The sequence below is a fragment of the Bubalus kerabau genome, chromosome 18 (assembly GCF_029407905.1).
Source record: "Bubalus kerabau isolate K-KA32 ecotype Philippines breed swamp buffalo chromosome 18, PCC_UOA_SB_1v2, whole genome shotgun sequence".
NCBI classification, from domain to species: Eukaryota; Metazoa; Chordata; class Mammalia; order Artiodactyla; family Bovidae; genus Bubalus; species Bubalus kerabau.
In genome coordinates this window covers 22,595,769-22,614,200 of record NC_073641.1, presented here as the reverse complement: position 1 = coordinate 22,614,200, position 18,432 = coordinate 22,595,769, and the positions used below count along the sequence as shown (strand labels likewise).

The following is an 18,432-nucleotide window of genomic DNA, read 5'->3' as shown; positions in this document are numbered from 1 at the left end:
CTGTACGATTGTTTTCTACATTTGTGACTGTTTCTGTTTTGTAAATAAAAATTGCTTCATTTCTATCCTCAGCAAGATTAGGGCAGTCTACTCCCTTCTATACCCCAGGATTTGTTTCACTATTCTAAAGTTTAATGAAACACGTATGCATTAGGAATGCACATCTTTGCGACTCACTGTGAATCTTATGGGGCTTCCCTGGTGACGCAGATGATAAAGAATCTCCTGCAATGCAGGAGACCAGGGTTTGATCCCTGGAGAAGGGAAGATTCCCTGGGAAAGGGAATGGCAACCCCCTCCAGTATTCTTGCCTGGAGAATTCTATGGCCAGAGTAGCCTGGTGAGCTACAGTTCATGGGGTCTCAAAGAGTTGGATGAATCCTATTGGGGATATAAATCAGGAAATAGTTTAAAGAAACCACATACCGTCTTCAAGGTTAGCAGGTTGACAGACTCTTCTGATTAATCCTTTGGAGGATCTAGATCCACGTATCCACCAGCCTCATCCTCGCTCATCCTCTGTACTCCTGCCACCTTATCTGCTGCCACTGCAACTGGTATAATCAGCCTTTAAAATTGAACATCTTCTATTTCTTATGCTGGAGAAAATTCCAGTATGGTTTTCTCTGTGTAAATCTCTACAGTTACATTTAAAAAGTGTATATCATGATGATGCCTATATTTCTGTAGGTTTTGGAGTTGGTCTAATTTTGGACTAGGACTTGGGATTGATCAGCTTTCTTTATCACATTTTCTTTTTTTTTTAAATTAATTTAAAGTCTTATTGAAATAGAGTTGATTTACAATGTTGTGTTAGTTTCAAGCATACAGCAAAGTGATTCAGTTACATGCACACATTCTAAGTTGCTAAGTTGTGTCCGATTCTTTGTGACCCTGTAGACTGCAGCACACCAGACTTTTCTTTAACTATCTCCTGGAGTTTGTTCAAACTCATGTCCATTGAGTCTGCGATGCCATCCAACCATTTCATCCTCTGTTGTCCCTTTCTCCTCTTGCCCTCACTCTTTCCCAGCCTTGGGATCTTTTCCAGTGAATTGGCTCTTTTCATCATGTGGCCAAAGTATTGGAGCTTCAGCTTCAACATCAGACCTTCCAATGAATATTCAGTGTTGATTTTCTTTAGAATTGACTGGTTTGATTTTCTTGCTGTCCAAGGGACTTTCAAGAGTCTTCTCTAGCACTGCAGTTCATAAACATCAATTCTTCTTTCAAGGCAGCCTAGAAATCCACAGAAATCAGTTAGAATCCCACCTCAGGGTATTGGTAGGTAGGTAATCAGGCTGAGAAAATGAGCAGGTCTAGGATACTCATAGAGTTGTTTTCCGACTATGGCTTAACTGAACATGCTTAATTCAGAACCTAGTCTCTGGGCTAGTTCACATAAAAGATGGTAAAAAGATCTTCTTAACAAAGACCAGTTGCAGGCCTGGTGAAGCTTAGCACCTCCATAAGGGGGGAGTCTTAATTGGTGAAAGGCTTATGTCTGGAGGAATAGGAGTGTCAAGCAAAACAGTTACCTGGCTTTCTGGGGTGTCAAAATTTGTCAGAGCAAGACATCATTGTTCAAACCAATAGTCAAGAATTATAATCCTATTTTTGTTCTTGGCAGACTGCTTGTGTTGGGGGAAGTTTACCTTAGCATGTAGATTCCTGGGTCAGAAAGGAAAATGATGATACATGCCTGTTTTACTGGCCCAGTTTTTCCCACTGGTAAACAATCATTACAGTCGTATTTACTGAAGACATCTGTGTGGTTCCCTGGACGTAAAATAGAAAAATGCTTAAGCTTATATTTATTAAGAAAGTGTGAAATGCAATCAGAATGTTTACTGTCCTTAAATTTAATAATATATACAGATTTTCTTTTTGCCTTTATTCTTGCTCATATGGTTGTGTTCTCCTACTGGCAGTATTTCTAAAAAGGAAATACATTATTGCACCATCTCTCCTTTTCTCTTTCCCTCAGTTGTTTTACATATCTCTGATTTCAGCAGCCAATGTGGTCTTAGATGAGACTGAGCACTATATATTGTTTCTAGTGTTCAACTGTCTTCTGGGGCTTTTCTCTTTCAGTTCAGTTCAGTCGCTCAGTCATGTCCAACTCTGCGACCCCGTGGACTGCAGGACACCAGGCTTCCCTGTCTACAACAACTCCCGGAGATTACTCAAACTCATGTCCATTGAGTCGGTGATGCAATCCAACCATCTCATCCCCTGTCATCCCGTTCTCCTCCTGCCCTCAATCTTTCCCAGCATCAGGGTCTTTTCAAATGAGTCAGTTCTTCACATCAGGTGGCCAAAGTATTGGAGTTTCAACTTCAGCATCAGTCCTTCCAATGAATATTCAGGACTGATTTCCTTTAGGATGGACTGGTTGGATCTCCTTGCAGTCCAAGGGGCCCTCAAAAGTCTTCTGTAACACTACAGTTCAAAAGGATCATTTCTCAGTGCTCAGCTTTCTTTATAGTCCAACTCTCACATCCATATATGACTACTGGAAAAACCATAGCTTTGACTAGATGAACCTTTGTTGGCAAAGTAATGTCTCTGCTTTTTAATATGCTGTCTAGATTGGTCATAACTTTTCTTCCAAGGAGCAAGCGTCTTTTAATTTCATGGCTGTAGTCACCATCTGCAGTGATTTTGGAACCCCCCAAAATAAAGCCCGTCACTGTTTCCATTGCTTCCCCATCTATTTGCGGTGAAGTGATGGGACCAGATGCCATGATCTTCGTTTTCTGAATGTTGAGTTTTAAGTCAACTTTTTCACTCTCCTCTTTCACTTTCATCAGGAGGCTCTTTAGTTCTCCTTAGCTTTCTGCCATAGGGGTGGTGTCATCTGCATGTCTGAGGTTATTGATATTTCTCCTGGCAATCATGATTCCAGCCTGTGCTTCCTCTAGCCCAGTGTTTCTCATGATGTACTTTGCATGTAAGTTAAATAAGCAGGGTGACAATATACAGCCTTGACGTACTCCTTTACCTATTTGGAACCAGTCTGTTGTTCCATGTCCAGTTCTAACTGTTGCTTCCTGACCTGCATACAAATTTCTCAAAAGGCAGGTCAGGTTGTCTGGTATTTCCATCTCTTTCAGAATTTTCCACAGTTTATTGTGATCCACACAGTCAAAGGCTTTGGCATAGTCAATAAAGCCAAAGTATATGTTTTTCTTGAACTCTCATGCTTTTTTGATGATCCAGTGGATGTTGGCAATTTGATTTCTGGTTCCTCTGCCTTTTCTAAATCCAGCTTGTACATCTGGAAGTTCACGATTCATGTACTGTTGAAGCCTGGCTTGGAGAATTTTGAGCATTATTGTGCTAGGGTGTGAGATGAGTGCAGTTGTGCGCTAGTTTGAGCATTCTTTGGCATTGCCTTTCTTTGGGATTGGAATGAAAACTGACCTTTTCCAGTCCTGTGGCCACTGCTGAGTTTTCCAAATTTGCTGGCATATTGAGTGCAGCACTTTCACAGCATCATCTTTTAGAATTTGAAATAGCTCAACTGGAATTCCATCACCTCCCCTAGCTTTGTTCATAGTGAGGCTTCCTAAGGCTCATTTGACTTCGAATTACAGGATGTCTGGTTCTAAATAGTGATCACACCAACATGGTTATCTGGGTCATGAAGATCTTTTTTGTATAGTTCTTCTGTGTACTTTTGCCACCTCTTTGCCATCCCCCTAATAGAGAGATGGGATTTCCCTGGTAGCTCAGTTGGTAGAGAATCTGCCTGCAATGCAGGAGAACCAGGTTCAATCCCCAGGTTAGGAAGATCTGCTGGAGAAGGAAATGGCAACCCATTCCAGTATTCTTGCCTGGAAAATTCTATGGACCCAGGAGCCTGGTGGGCTGCAGTCCATGGTGTCACAAGAGTTGGACACGACTTAGCAACTAAACCACCACCAATAGAAGGATATACTTATTAATCAGATTTTATAAGGAATGAAAAAAGACTGTCTAGCTACAGACTTTTGGAGAAGGCAATGGCACCCCACTCCAGTACTCTTGCCTGGAAAATCCCATGGATGGAGGAGCCTGGAAGGCTGTAGTCCATGGGGTCACTGAGGGTCGGACACGACTGAGTGACTTCACTTTCACTCTTCACTTTCATGCATTGGAGAAGGAAATGGCAACCCACTCCGGTGTTCTTGCCTGGAGAATCCCAGGGACTGGGAAGCCTGGTGGGCTGCCGTCTGTGGGGTTGCACAGAGTCAGACACAACTGAAGCAACTTAGCAGCAGTAGCAGCAGCAGCCAAAGACTTTAGACAGACAATAGAACTTTCTGCAGTTATGAGAGTGCCCTGGACCTGCACTATCCAGTGTTTTAGCCACTGACCTCAAGTAGCTCTTGTACATTTGAAAAGTGGCTAATGTGAATGAGGAACTGAATTTTTAATTTTATTTAGTTTAAATATAAACAGGCATATGTGACTAGTAGTTACTGTATTAACGAGCACAGCAAACAAAGAATTCATAGCATCAGCAAAGATAATCGGGTAAATGCACTGATCAGTGGGATTCACCCTTCTAACTGCCTCATTTCTATATGGAGCCAGATGTCACTTAGTGTAATGCAGCAGAATTTTTGATAGATGTTAAAATTGTCATCAAAAAAAGGTGAGGGAAAATCCACCCAGAGGATTTTTAATTATTATAGAGATTATTCTTTATTCTATGCTGGTTTCTTTATACATCTGTCATACAGATTTACCATCGGTTATTTTCACAAGTGTTTCAGGTTGGATGGAACTTTTTTTTTCCATTTCATGGAAGAGAGGAAACTGAGGTACACTGATTTAAAATAAAAAAAAAAAAAACTCAATATTCCAGAGCCAGTAAGTGGTGGAAGCAAGGTTTGAACCAGGTAGTGTTCTCCATGAATGCATCTGCAACAAATCTTTCCCACATTGTCTTTAGAGCATATGTGCATATTTCCTTAGTTCTCTTTGGGAACTGGGCTGGGAGGTGTTAAGAACATGAGCCCTGGCACCACACTGGTTGATTTGAATCCTGCCTCTACTACTTACAAAGTGTGTGAAATTGAGCAAATTACTTAGTATCTCTGAGCCTCAACTGTCTCCTCTTAATACGTAAATAAATGTACCCACTTACAGGGTTGTGATGAGGGTTAACAGTTCCTGGCACATTGTTCGAACCATATGTATTTGTCATTATCATTATTTTTTATTTGAAAGAGATTGATCATGTATGTAAAGATGTTGACTTAAAGTGATATCGATAGATGAAATAGAGATAGGCTTTGGCTATGCTTCCCTAGAAAATAAGAGAGACCCTAATAATTCAGATAACTCAGGAAAAAGCGCCCTGCTGTTCAGCCACTTTGGTGTTGCTGTCACTGGAATTACAAAGTTCCAGAATCTGCATGCCCTCATAGCTTCGCTTTTCATGTTACATCTCCTTTGGTGTCTTTGATTTGTTCTGAATGCTGAGCAGTGACAAACACTAACACAGCTGGAAAGAGCCGTAAGATTTGCTTTTCTGTCTTTCAGCAGGGAATTATTGCCATGGATACCAGCATCAGAGGAAGGCCGGGGAGCTCTCTCAACTTGTCTCCTAAGTGGTCTGACATCTGTTTCTGGCAAGGCCAATAATGAACGTGCTGCTAGCTTCATAGCAAATGGAAGACTCATCCACACCTCTTTTGTTTTTTTCCCCACAGATGGCCTCTGCCCAAGATGCCAGGTATGGCCAGAAAGACTCCTCTGATCAGAACTTTGACTACATGTTCAAACTGCTCATCATTGGCAATAGCAGCGTGGGGAAGACATCTTTTCTCTTCCGTTACGCAGATGACTCCTTTACATCTGCGTTCGTCAGCACAGTTGGGATCGATTTCAAAGTCAAAACTGTATTCAAAAATGAAAAGAGAATTAAGCTTCAGATTTGGGTAAGTGACTTTGAACCAACAGCATCCTTCAGCCTAGGACGTGGACCATGTATGTGTGTGAGGCAAATGCTTTCTGCCTTGTTCTGATCCCACGGGGGTCCGTCAGCCTCCCTTGCCAGGTTCTTTGCCATAGCACATTCTAGGTCAGAGGCCAAGAGAGTGATGCCTCTCTAAGGTGTGGAGACTGAATTAGACCTTGTTGTCACTTGATGCTTCTTAAGACTCTTTAGAAGAAAGAAAATCCAAATGTCTGTCTGTGTGGTAAGGAGCACTCAGTAGAAAGTCTGGTGCTGTCTTGTACGGTCTGTGTGACCTGGAGCACGTCTCTGAGACCTTCTCCGCCACTTTTCTAATCCACAAAATAGGCAAACTGAAACTAGCCTTTTCAGCTCACAGGAAGCGGCCTGCCCTGGTCATTTTAAAGCATAATATAGAGAAAGCTTAGGTTTAGTCCCTTCATAATGCTCCAGCTAAATTTTGTAAAGTGTCTATTTAATCTCCTCAGACCTTGTGTTTTCAGCGCCAAGAGTTATGTTTACCACACAGTCCAACATGGCAAGACACATGAAATAAAGTATTTATTTTAAATAGGGTTTTTCCCTAAGGAGAAGGTTCTTCAATAAGTTTTGAGACCGTGTGCCTGGCTTTCTGCCTCTCCTCACCCCCTGTAGAAGATCAGAGATTCCTTAACTAAATTGTTGTGATAACTGAGGAGAATAGCAAGCGAGAAACAGAAGAAAAAGTACATATGGGTAGCAGGTTTGGAATAAATAAGAGATTAAGTAACAAAAAAATTGACTATACCAATAGAGTTATGTAGTATTTTTTGTACATCATGTAATGTATGGGCACCATGGTAGAATGCTTTTACTGTGAGTTTTGGTCCCCTTTCTCTGTTCTTTTGTACATCTGCCACTCAGATGGATTTGAACTATAGATGGATGTTTCCCAAGAGTTTAGCTTTCTGTCTTCTTCTGAGACAATTCCAACACCTACTAACATTTGTTGCTGCTGCCAGGGTTGATTTGTAGGACTGATGATAAGCTCGCCTCCTCAAATATGGAAAGCTGAAAGGAAGACAAATCTTGGAGTAAAGCATTTAAATTTTTTTTAAAAGGAAAGATCCCTTAAGATATCCATATATAATAAATATAGCAGATGTCCTTTCATATCTTAAAGCTCTTAGGAATAAAATTCAAAGGTGCAGGTATACATACAGGTAGATATCCTCTTAGGCAGCTTATAGTAGATTGTTAGTTTTTTACTTATTCTTATTATGGAGTTTTCAAAGTCTAATTAGAACTCAGAAAAGAACTTGGAAAAATAGACCCAGTTCCATTTGCTCTACTGGTTCCCAAAGATATTTTTGTAGGTGGATCCCTCTTTAGAAGCATGCAGCCCTGGTTGTGGAGACGGAAAGAACTGTGTTTACTGCTTCACATTCTCTTCCTTTTGAGCTTTAAGCTACCGATTATTATGTGGAGATAACTTTCAGATCCAGGCCTAAGAAAGGTCTCTTTGTTTTCATGGACTTTGGTGAATTGAAAATTAATTTGGTAACTACACATCTCTTACCTTTGTGACCGTGTTCTTTCTGCTAATACGGAAGAACTGTCATTTCTCTGGCTGCAGCTCCTGCCATTAATTTTAGGAATGTTTAAAGGCAGTTGTTGTGATTGTTTAGGTAAAACACCAACATGGTGTATAAGTGCAATCCTATAATTTCTAGCAGTTTCTCAATTTAGGTTCTTGAAAGAATTGCTCTGTAGAGATGTAAAGTCATGTGTCCTTAATATAAAACAGATATCCTTCAAATAATATATTTTTGAGAATTATAATCTCATACTTACAAAAATATTTCAAAACCCTCAGTGATAGTACCAGGCCAGAGCTCACTCCTGTACACTGAAGTTCAGTTGCATCTGTTCAGGTCTTCTGCATGGAAGTTGCTCTTTTCTGAGCCTTGCAAAGCCCAGTTTGGCTCTCTGAACTGCTTCTACTCTGATAACCTCCTCGTGCTTCTCAGTTTCCATTAACTTCACTAAAAAGCCCCTGACATAAAAATATGTTCAAATTTGTCTCTACTCATCCATAATCCAGGCTTCCTCAGTGGCTCAGCGCTAAAGAATCTGCCTGCACAGGAAACGCGGGTTTGATTGCTGGATCAGGAAGATCCCCTGGAGAAGGGCATGGCAACCCACTCCAGTGTTCTTGCCTGGAGAATCCCCATGGACAAAGAGGCCTGGTGGGCTACAGTTCATGGGGTTACAAAGAGTCAGACACGATTGAAGCAACTTCTGTGTACACATGCATCCATAATCCACCATTTCCCCCAAACTTCTAATTCTCTTCATAGCCCAGTCCAGCCTGGGACCTCATTCTCCATTCTGTGGACACCCACACTCCCTTCAGGGATAAACCACCCAGGAACCCTTCACCTAGCTCTCTCCTGTCACAGTGGTAGTCTGATGGCCACTATTTTCTTTGTGATCAAAACAATCTTATTTCTTCCTCTTAGGGACACTGGGAACTCTTAACGTGCCCATGATTCTGGGGGTGTGAAAATAGATTTGACACTACCTTATTCCAACTGGTCTACTAGATTGTGAACCACTCAAAAGCAAAGATTTTGGCTCATTGAACCTATAGTATAGTTGGGAAAAGAAATGAATACTCATAGAGTAATTGTATGTCTATAAGCAAATATCAAGCTGTGTAAATATTATATGTGGCTAGCATTTATTGAACATATACCTATGCCTTATATCTAATTCCCACAACAACCAAACTCTCTACTATTACTCCTATTTTATACAAGAAACCTAAAGGTTTTTGTTATTGTTCACTTGCTAAGTCATGTCTGACAAATTGAATAGCTTGTCCAAGATCATAGATGTCAAGGGGTTGATTCCAGGCTAGGTCTATCAAATTCTAATGCTTTGGTTTGTTCCTCTTCACCATGTTGCCCTAATTAAGACACGTTCTCAAAACAGGTGATAGAATCTTAGACAATGTATCCTGGGATGCTGAAGAACATGTTTTTGAAAGAGTTTGACCATCTCAATGACTTTAGTCATGCAGAGGGAGAAAGGATAAAGAGTAACAGGCTAGCTTGCTTAAATCTAAACATTCCAATAGTAATTCTAGGGGTTCTTGCTTTGTTATAACTATCAGTTCAATTCAGTTCAGTCGCTCAGTCATGTCCGACTCTTTGCAACCCCATGAATCACAGCACACCAGGCCTCCCTGTCCATAACCAACTCCTGGAATTCACTCAGACTCATATAACTATAATGGGAAATAATTAGTTGTATACAGTTTTTTTTTATTTATTTGTGACTGTATCTGGCATTGATGGTTTGCTATTTTATATGCTAGTAGTCAAACGTGATCTGTTTTCCCCAGCTAATAGTATTTTTATGCACTTGTATTAATATGTAACAAATTCATTAGTGAGTTAGTTAGTTCAGTGGCTCAGTCGTGTCTGACTCTTTGTGACCCCATGAATCGCAGCACGCCAGGCCTCCCTGTCCATCACCAACTCCCAGAGTTCACTCAAACTCACGTCCATCGAGTCGGTGATGCCATCCAGCCATCTCATCCTCTGTCGTCCCCTTCTCTTCCTGCCCCCAATTCCTCCCAACATCAGGGTCTTTTCCAATGAGTCAACTCTTCGTATGAAGTGGCCAAAGTATTGGAGTTTCAGCCTCAGCATCAGTCCTTCCAATGAACAGCCAGGACTGGTCTCCTTTAGAATGGACTGGTTGGATCTCCTTGCAGTTCAAGGGACTCGCAAGATTCATTAAGGTGTCCACAACTATCTTAGCCTGTACTGTGTATAATCTGTTTCTACTTGCAACATTTCTGGAACCAAATGTGGGAGTTTTCCAAACCAAGGAATTCTTCATTTCTATGCAGATACTAATGAGATGTCCTGTAATTTAATACAATGTTGACACTAATTACCCAGAGTTAGCACAGATCCCCAGAGAAGGCAATGGCACCCCACTCTAGTACTCTTGCCTGGAAAACCCCATGGATGGAGGAGCCTGGTAGGCTATAGTCCATGGGGTCACTAAGAGTCGGACACGACTGAGCAACCTCACTTTCACTTTTCACTTGCATGCGTTGGAGAAGGAAATGGCACCCCCCTCCAGTGTTCTTGCCTGGAGAATCGCAGGGACGAAGGAGCCTGGTGGGCTGCGTCTATGGGGTCGCACAGAGTCGGACACGACTGAAGCGACTTAGCAGCAGCAGCAGCAGCACAGAGATCCCACAAGTAAAGGAATCAGTTCCACAAATCTATCCCTTCTCCTCCCATCCCCCACTTCAGACACCCGTCACAAATCTGGGCCCCTGTGCTTTTGACCTACAGGCTATAAATTGACAGGTCCACAACCCCACCCCTCAGGGCTGATAAGTTGCTAGAACAGCTCACAGAATTCAGGAAAAGTTTACTTACTGTTACCAATTTATTATAAAGGACACAACTCAGGAACAACCAGATAGAAGAGAAGCATAGCGCAAATTTTTGTGGGGGAGGGTGGGTGCAGCATCCTGCAGTCTCTGGTGTGTCGCCCTCCCAGTGCCTTAATACATTCACCGACACCAAAGCTCTCTAAACCTCATCCTTTTGGATTTTTATGGAGCTCCCTTTACATAGGCATGACAGATGCAATCCTTGGTCATTGGTGATTAATTCAGTCTTCAGCCTGTCTCCCCTCCCAGAGGTCAGGGTTGGGGCTGAAAGTTTCAACTTTTTGATCACATAGTTTGTTCTTCTGACAGTCAACCCCTATTCTTTTTATTTTTTATTTTATATTGGAATATAGTTAATTTACAATGTTGTAATAAGCCCCCATTTTGAAGCTATGTAGGTGTAAACCAGGAGTCACCTCATTAGCATGAACTCTTGGGTGGCTGGAAGGGGCTTATTATGAATAATAAAAGATGCTCCTTTCATTCCCATCACTTAGAAAATTCTAAGGATTATGGAAGCTCTGTGTCAGGAACCAGGAAGAAGACCAAATATGTGTTTCTTGTTCTATTACACTATCATAGCCTATTATATATTTCAAAGGAAGAGAACCAAAATTGTTTCATAGCGATAAAAATCATCATGGATTAGTCCAGTTCATTATTATCTCTACCAAGAAAAGCTATAGATATTCATGTAATTCTGATCACTCTAAACTGTCCACAAATAGAACTGTTCCCAGGTTAGGAAATGAAGATATATGGAGAGGTGAAGTGATTTGACTTTACCTTACAGTTAGTGCCAGAGCAGAGTCTAAAATCCAGGTCTTTTTCTAGCTAAGCCAATCTGGTTGCTATTTCACACACCAAGTAAGTGCTGTGTTATGACGATTGTGATACATCTTATACCTGGTTTCCAGGGTTGCCATTAGGCAAAGGAATGTCAAACTTGAGGCTAGAGTATCTCCACAATGTCAGCAGGAGAGAATCTGGATGGTAAGACTGCCCAGTTTTTTATTTGTTGCTGTTCAGTCACTAAATTGTGTCCAACTCTTTGTGACCCCATGGACTGCAGCATGCCAGGCTTTCCTGTCCTCCATTATCTCCCGGAGTTTGCTCAGACTCATGTCCATAGAGTCAGCAATGTATTCCAACCATTTCATCCCCTGTCACCCCCTTTTCCTCCTCCCTTCAATCTTTCCCAGCATCAGGGTCTTTTCCAATGTGTTGGCTCTTCGCATCAGGTGGCAAAGTATTGGAGCTTCAGCTTCAACATCAGTCACTCCAATGAATATTCAGGGTTGATTTCCTTTAGGATTGAGTGGTTTGATCTCCTTGCTGTTCAAGGGACCCTCAAGAGTCTTCTCCAGCACCACAGTTCAAAAGCATCAATTCTTTGACGCTCAGCCCTCTTTATGGTCCATCTCTCACATCCATCCATATGTGACTACTGGAAAAACCTTTGTTGGCAAAGTGAAGTCTCTGCTTTTTAATATGTTGTCTAGGTTAAACATAGCTTTTCTCCAAAGAAGCAAGAGTCTTTTAATTTCATGAGTAGGTTTTTTTGTATGTGCAGTGGGGTGGGGTGAGGTGGGGTGGGGGGATTCTGAAACCACAGACTAGATTATTGGATTTGTAATGATCCACATTTAAAGAACACATTTTAACAGCTACTAGAAACATTGACATTTCTTTCTGGATGTATTACACCTCCTGTTTGTGGAAGTTGATTACTGCCTTGGAATAAACTTGTTTACAGACATACCATGGTTCATTTGTACTAGATTACATTCCTTTAGTATCTTTATGAATCCCTCTGTCCTTCACTATGTTAACATTTCTTGTTGCATTTTAATTTATTATCATTTCTGTGATTCTCAAGTCAAACTTTTTCAAAATTTTTGAGACTTCAAGTATTAGAGCTGGTTCTTTTATTTTGTGTGTTTATTTAATTCTATGAAGAATATATTGGAGAACAATTGTGTATCGGTTTTTTTCTTTAAATACAGTAAAATATTTCACAGCTGGAGTCTATAATATTTTGCTTTTAAGTTTTAAGTAGTTTAGCTTCAGGAAAAGCTTTGTAGAGTGGATTTCCTCCCAGTGAGAAGATTGAAAAATAATACAACACCCATTATTAAGAATATCTTAGTATTGTATTTATTTTCAGTGTCTGTATTATTAGTGTATGAACTTCGAAGTCTATAGCAATCTACAAAATAAAGAATACTGGTAATTCTTGAAACTAGACTATGTAGATAACTGGGTTTAAATTTGTGGCTCCCCTGAATAAAAGGCAAGTTCCTTTACTGAAAGAAAGCACTTCTCCTTAAGTTAGGTCTGCATTGTTCAAGTCCAGAAATCAAGGTTGATTCCAACTAGTCAAAGACTTGACTTGAAAAATTGGAGGATGTAGGTTTAAAGTGGGCAGGGGGCAGGTAGACAAAGGGGATAGCTGTTTCCTTATTAATTAGAACTGGCGTTTTATCATTTGCATTCTCTTTTTCCTACCCTCAACCTCACCACTCCTTATCCTTTCTGTCCCTCTTTCCCCGTTCCCCGTCTTCTTCCCTCCTTCATTTCTGAGCTCTGGCCAGCCTGAGTTAGTAAGAAAGTCATCCTCATGGTGATCGGAGGCCTGCCTCATGCAGATGTACATGTTATGCACTGGAAAAGGGCACCAACCAGGGTTCAAGTGCGACTGCGCTCCAGCCAGAGTGCCACATGCTGAGCTGAGCTCAGCTCCAGGAAGGGGTGCCTTTTCCTTTTCATGAAAATGGAATCTGCTCATCAAGCATGCGCTGCTGATCTATATGCAATGAAAGGGAATTCTGATTTCCATCCAGCAACCATATATGTAGGCGGTGTCTCTATCAAAATCTAATGCAGGAGATGGATGAGTAAACTGAGAAGATATAAACCCTGCTTCCCCAGCTCAGTCCTGGAGGAAGATGGTATATTAAAAGACAGGTTTTATTGTTATTTAGATGTGTTGAGGCCCACAGATCAGGAAACAACTGCCATTGAAATAGTAGTTTGTTATGCTCCAAGATTTTAAGAGAAGGACACATGGGCTTGCGGAGGAAGGCCCTTGGGAGCGAGGAGGAGTCCCTGAGTGGGTCAGGAGGCAGAAGGGAATGGGAGGACAGCCTGTATTGTGGTTTCTGTATAAAGCATGTAAGCAGGCTGAGGACTGGTTAGTTTGAATTCCTACAGCAGGCTCTGGGGCTTAGTGGCTTTCCTAAGTCATCAGATGCCTGTTTGGCTCTGGAGTGATTAGGCCAGGGGGATAGTAGCCCAGTGTGAGAACCCAGGACTGGGGTGTTTGCCCTGTGAGCTCTGTATTGATGGTTTGCATTGAAAAGTGAGTTCCAGTGAGTTGTTTACTGTCTCTCAGAGTTAACTAACTGAGCAGGGCAGTCCCTCCAGGATTCACAAGCCCCAGCTGTCAAAGCATCTGAATACAGAAAGAAAAGTGAATGTGAAAGTTGCTCAGTCTTGTCTGACTCTTTGCGGCCCCATGGGCTATACAGTCCATGGAATTCTCTAGGCCAGAATACTGGAATGGGTAGCCTTTACCTTCTCCAGGGGATCGTCCTAACCCAGGGATTGGACCCAGGGTTCAATTTTGCAGGTGGATTCTTTACCAGCTGAGCCACAAGGGAAGTAAAAGACATGCTTAATACAGCAGACAGGTTCCTAGAGCCCCAGGGGTGGCTTTATGTCATTAATTCCACTCTGACAAATGCTTGTGGTTTCAACCATTCTCACTACAGACTCAGTGCATTTTTGGTTCTCAAAATTTAGAGACTTCAAGAGTTGGGGTCAGGAAAAGATCTTTAAGATTTTCCCGAAAATTTGATGATACAACTGATAAGAGCATCACTTTAATGAACCCAGTGTGGACCCACAAAGTAAGCACTTTGTGTGCATTTTAGAAAGTATTTTTTGCCAAACCCCATGAAGGAATGTGGTTATTCCTGTTAGCCGTGTTTAATAGATGAAGAAAATAGAGGGGAAAAAGTGGAAACAATGACAGATTTTATTTTCTTGGGCTCCAAAATCATTGCAGACAGTGACTACAGCCATGAAATTAAAAGATGCTTGCTCCTTGGAAGAAGAGCTATGACAAATCTAGACAACATATTAAAAAGCAGAGACATTACTTTGCTGATAAAGGTCTGTATAGTCAAAGCTATGGTTTTTACAGTAATTGTGTATGGATGTGAGAGTTGGACCATAATGAAGGCTGAGTGCCAAAGAATTGATGGTTTAGAAGACTCTTGAGAGTCCCTTGAACAGCAAGGAGATACAACCAGTCAATCCTAAAGGAAATCAACCCTGAATATAAACTGATGCTGAAGCCAAAGCTATAATATTTTGGCCACCTGATGCGATAGGCAGACTCATTGGAAAAGATCCTGATGCTGGGAAAGATTGAGGGCAGGAGAAGAAGAAGATGATAGAGGTTGAGATGGTTGGATGGCATCACTGACTCAATGGACATGAATTTGTGGAAACTCTGGGAGTTGGTGAAGGACAGGGAAGCCTAGCGTGCTGCAGTCCATGGGGTTGCAAAGAGTTGGACACAACTTAGCCACCGAACTGAACTGATCCTAGAGAATGTTCCAAATGGATCTGAGAATGTATATTCTGCTGCTTTTGGATTGAATGCTCTATAAATATCAATTAAGTCCATCTGACTTAATATTTATAGAGCTTTAGATCAACCTGATCTAATGCTCTATAAACAACAGATAGGTCCATCTAATTCCTTAATGATTTTCTGTCTTGATGGCTTGTCCATTGATGTAAGTGGAATGTTAGAATCCCCCACAATTATTTTGTTACTGTCGATTTTTCCTTTTATGACTGTTAGTATTTGCCATATGTATTGAGCTGCTCTTATGCTGGGTGCATATATATTTACAATTGTTGTATCTTCCTTGATTGATCCCTTGATCATTATGGAGTGTTCTTCTTGTCTCTTTTAACAACCTTTATTTTAAAGCCTATTTTGTCTGATATGAGTGTCACTTCTTCAGCTTTCTTTTGATTTCCATTTGCATGGAATACCTTTTCATCCTCACACTTTCAATCTGTATGCATCCCTAGATCTGAAGTGGGTCTCTTGTAAACAGTATGTATTAATGTATGGATCTTATTTTTGTGTTCATTTTAGCCAGTCTGTGTCTTTTAGTTGAGGCATTTAATCCATTTACATTTAAGGTAATTAATGATATGTATATTCTTATTGCTGTTTTGGATTTGTTTTGTAGGTCTTTTTTCTTCCCTTCCTCTTTTGTTCTCTTCTCTTGTGATTAGATGACTAGATTGCTTTGCTTTTTTGTGTCTTTTATAGACTTACAGTTTGTGGTAACCATGAGGATTTGATATAGCAGACTGTATCTGTATAAGATTGTTTTAAATTACTGATCTTTTAATTTCCAAAGCATTTACTACAGTCTGCATTTGTACTCTTGTCTTCTTATGATCATTGGTTTTGGTATCATATTTCTGTGTTGATGATTTCCTACCTTTACTGTATATTTGCCTTTATTGGCCAGCCTTCCCATTTGTAATTTTTTTGTTTTCTACTTGTGTCTTTTTCTTTTCTGCCTAGAGAAGTTCCTTTAGCATTTTTTGTAAAGCTGTTTTGGTAGTGCTGAAATCTCTTAGCTTTTGTTTGTCTGTAAAGCTTTTGATTTCTCCATCAAGTCTGAATGAGAGCCTTGTTAGGTAGAGTATTCTTCATTGTAGGTCTTCCCCTTTCATCACTTTATATATATCATGCCACTTCCTTCTGACCTGTAGAGTTTTTGCTGAAAAATTAACTGATAACCTTATGGGGACTTGTTGTTTTTTCCCTTGTGGCTTTTAATATTTTCTCTTTGTTTTTATCTTTTCACAGTTTGATTAATATGTGTCTCAGCATGTTCCTCCCTGGGTTTATCCTATATGGGGAATATCCTGGACTTGAGTGAACGTTTCCTTTCCCATGTGAGGGAAGTTTTTGCACCATTCTCTCTTCAAATATTTTATCAAGCCCATTATTTTCTTCTTTTGTGACCCCTATTCAGAATGTTTGCATGTTTAATGTTGTCCCAGAGGTCTCTTAAACTGTCCTTTTTTCTTTACATTATTTTTCCTTTATTCTGTACTGTGCCATTGAGTTTTACCATTCTGCTTCATTTACTCTGTTGATTCCTTCTAGTATACTTTTCATTTCAGTCATTGTTCATCTGTTTATTCTTTATATCATCTAGCGCTTCTTTAATATAATTTTGTTTATTTACTTATTTTTGGCTGTGCTGGATCTTTATTCTTGTGTGGGCCTTTCCCTAGTTGTGGAGACCAGGGCTACTCTTCATTGTAGTACATAGGCTTCTTATTGCGGTGGCTTCTCTTGTTGTGGAGCATGGACTCTAAGGCGTGTGGACTTCCGTAACTGCCCTCACTTGGGCTTAGTAGTTGCAGCTCCCAGCTCTAGAGCACAGGCTCAATAGTTGTGGCACATGGGCTTAGTAGCTCTGCGGCATGTGAGACCAGAGATCGAACTTGTGTTCTGCACTGTCAGGTGGATTCTTTACCACTGAGCCACTAGGGAAACCCCTCATCTAGCTCTTTGTTAAATATTTCTTGTATCTTCTTGGTCTCTGTCTCCCCTCTTTTTCCAGGATATGGATCATCTTTACTATCATTATACTAAATATTTTACTGGGTATATTGCTTGTCTCCACTTCACTTAGTTGTTGTTTTGGATTTTTATCTTGTTCCTTCATCTGGAACACATTTCTCTGTTGTCTCATTTTGTCTAACTTTCTGCACTTGTGGTCTCCTTCCACAGACTGCAGAATCGTAGCTCCTCTTGCTTCTTGTGTCTGACTCTTGACCCTGATGGGTGAAGTTGATCCTGAGGCTTGTGCAGGCTTCATGGTAGGAGGTACTGGTGCCTGCCCCCTGGTGTGTGGAGCTGGGTCTTGTCTCTCTGGTGGGCAGAGCTGTTGCAGGAAAGGGGACCCCTTCCAGGGCCCAAAACTGGGCTCTTGTCTAACACTTGGAAAAGAATTGTCTGAGGAGACACATGCTGACAAACCAAGAGATTTTATTGGGAAAGGGCACCCGGATGGAGAGCAGTAGGGTAAGGGAACCCATGGTGATGGGATTAGTTTCCAGGTGGTCTTTGGCCAATCATTCTAATTCAGAGTCTTTCCTGGTGGCGCACACATCACTCAGCCAAGGTGGAGGCTAGCGAGAGGGATTCTGGGAAGTGGACAGACACGCAGTGTCTCCTTTCGACCTTTCCTGAACTCTTCCTGTCGGTAGAGGCTTATTAGTTCCGTATTCCTTATCAGGATCTCCTGTTATAAAACAACTCATGTGGATGGTTACTATGGTGCCTGGCCAGGGTGGACGGTGTCAATCAGTGTGCTTCCCCTAACAGAGACATGTCAAGAAGTGTGTTTAGTTGTGACTGGGGGCTCAGGAAGGTTTTAGGCAGCTTGTCTGCTTATTAGTAGGGCTTTGTTCCTTCCTTGCTGGTTATTTGCCCTGAAGGGTCCTGGCACTAGTGCTTACAGGCTGTGGGTAGTGCCAGGCATTTGTGTCAAAATGGCAGCCTCCAGTATGCCAATGAGTACTTCCGGGCACCTCCGCCACCAGTGTTCCTGTCCCCATAGTGAGTCACACCTGCACCTGTCTCACCAGCAAGCCCTCCAAGACCTACAGGTCAGTCTGGCCCAGGATCCTATGATATCACTGCTCTTTTTCTGGGTTCCAGTGCACACGATACTTTGTGTGTACCCTCTAGATGTGAAGTTTCTGTTTCACCCAGTCCTGTGGGGTTCATGCGATCAATCCTGATTGGCCTTCACAGCCAGGTTCTCTGGGGGCTATTCCTTCTGATGCCATGCACCTCCCCCCCCCCGCCTCACCAGGCTGAAGAGCCACGTGTGGGGCTCAGAACTCTCACTTCTGTGGGAGAAACTGTGTGATTAACTGTTTTCCAGTTTGTAGGTCACCC

General features: G+C 41.5%; 1 protein-coding gene across 8 annotated transcripts in view; it reads left to right on the top strand.

The window, feature by feature from the left end:
- Positions 1-18,432, top strand: part of RAB3C (RAB3C, member RAS oncogene family) — a 296,374-nt gene that overhangs the window by 22,301 nt on the left and 255,641 nt on the right. For all 8 annotated transcript variants that reach the window (XM_055555153.1, XM_055555150.1, XM_055555151.1 and 5 more), the window contains exon 2: positions 5,706-5,933. In XM_055555153.1, coding sequence (XP_055411128.1) covers positions 5,706-5,933 — 228 coding nt within the window. The remainder of the gene's footprint in view (positions 1-5,705; positions 5,934-18,432) is intronic.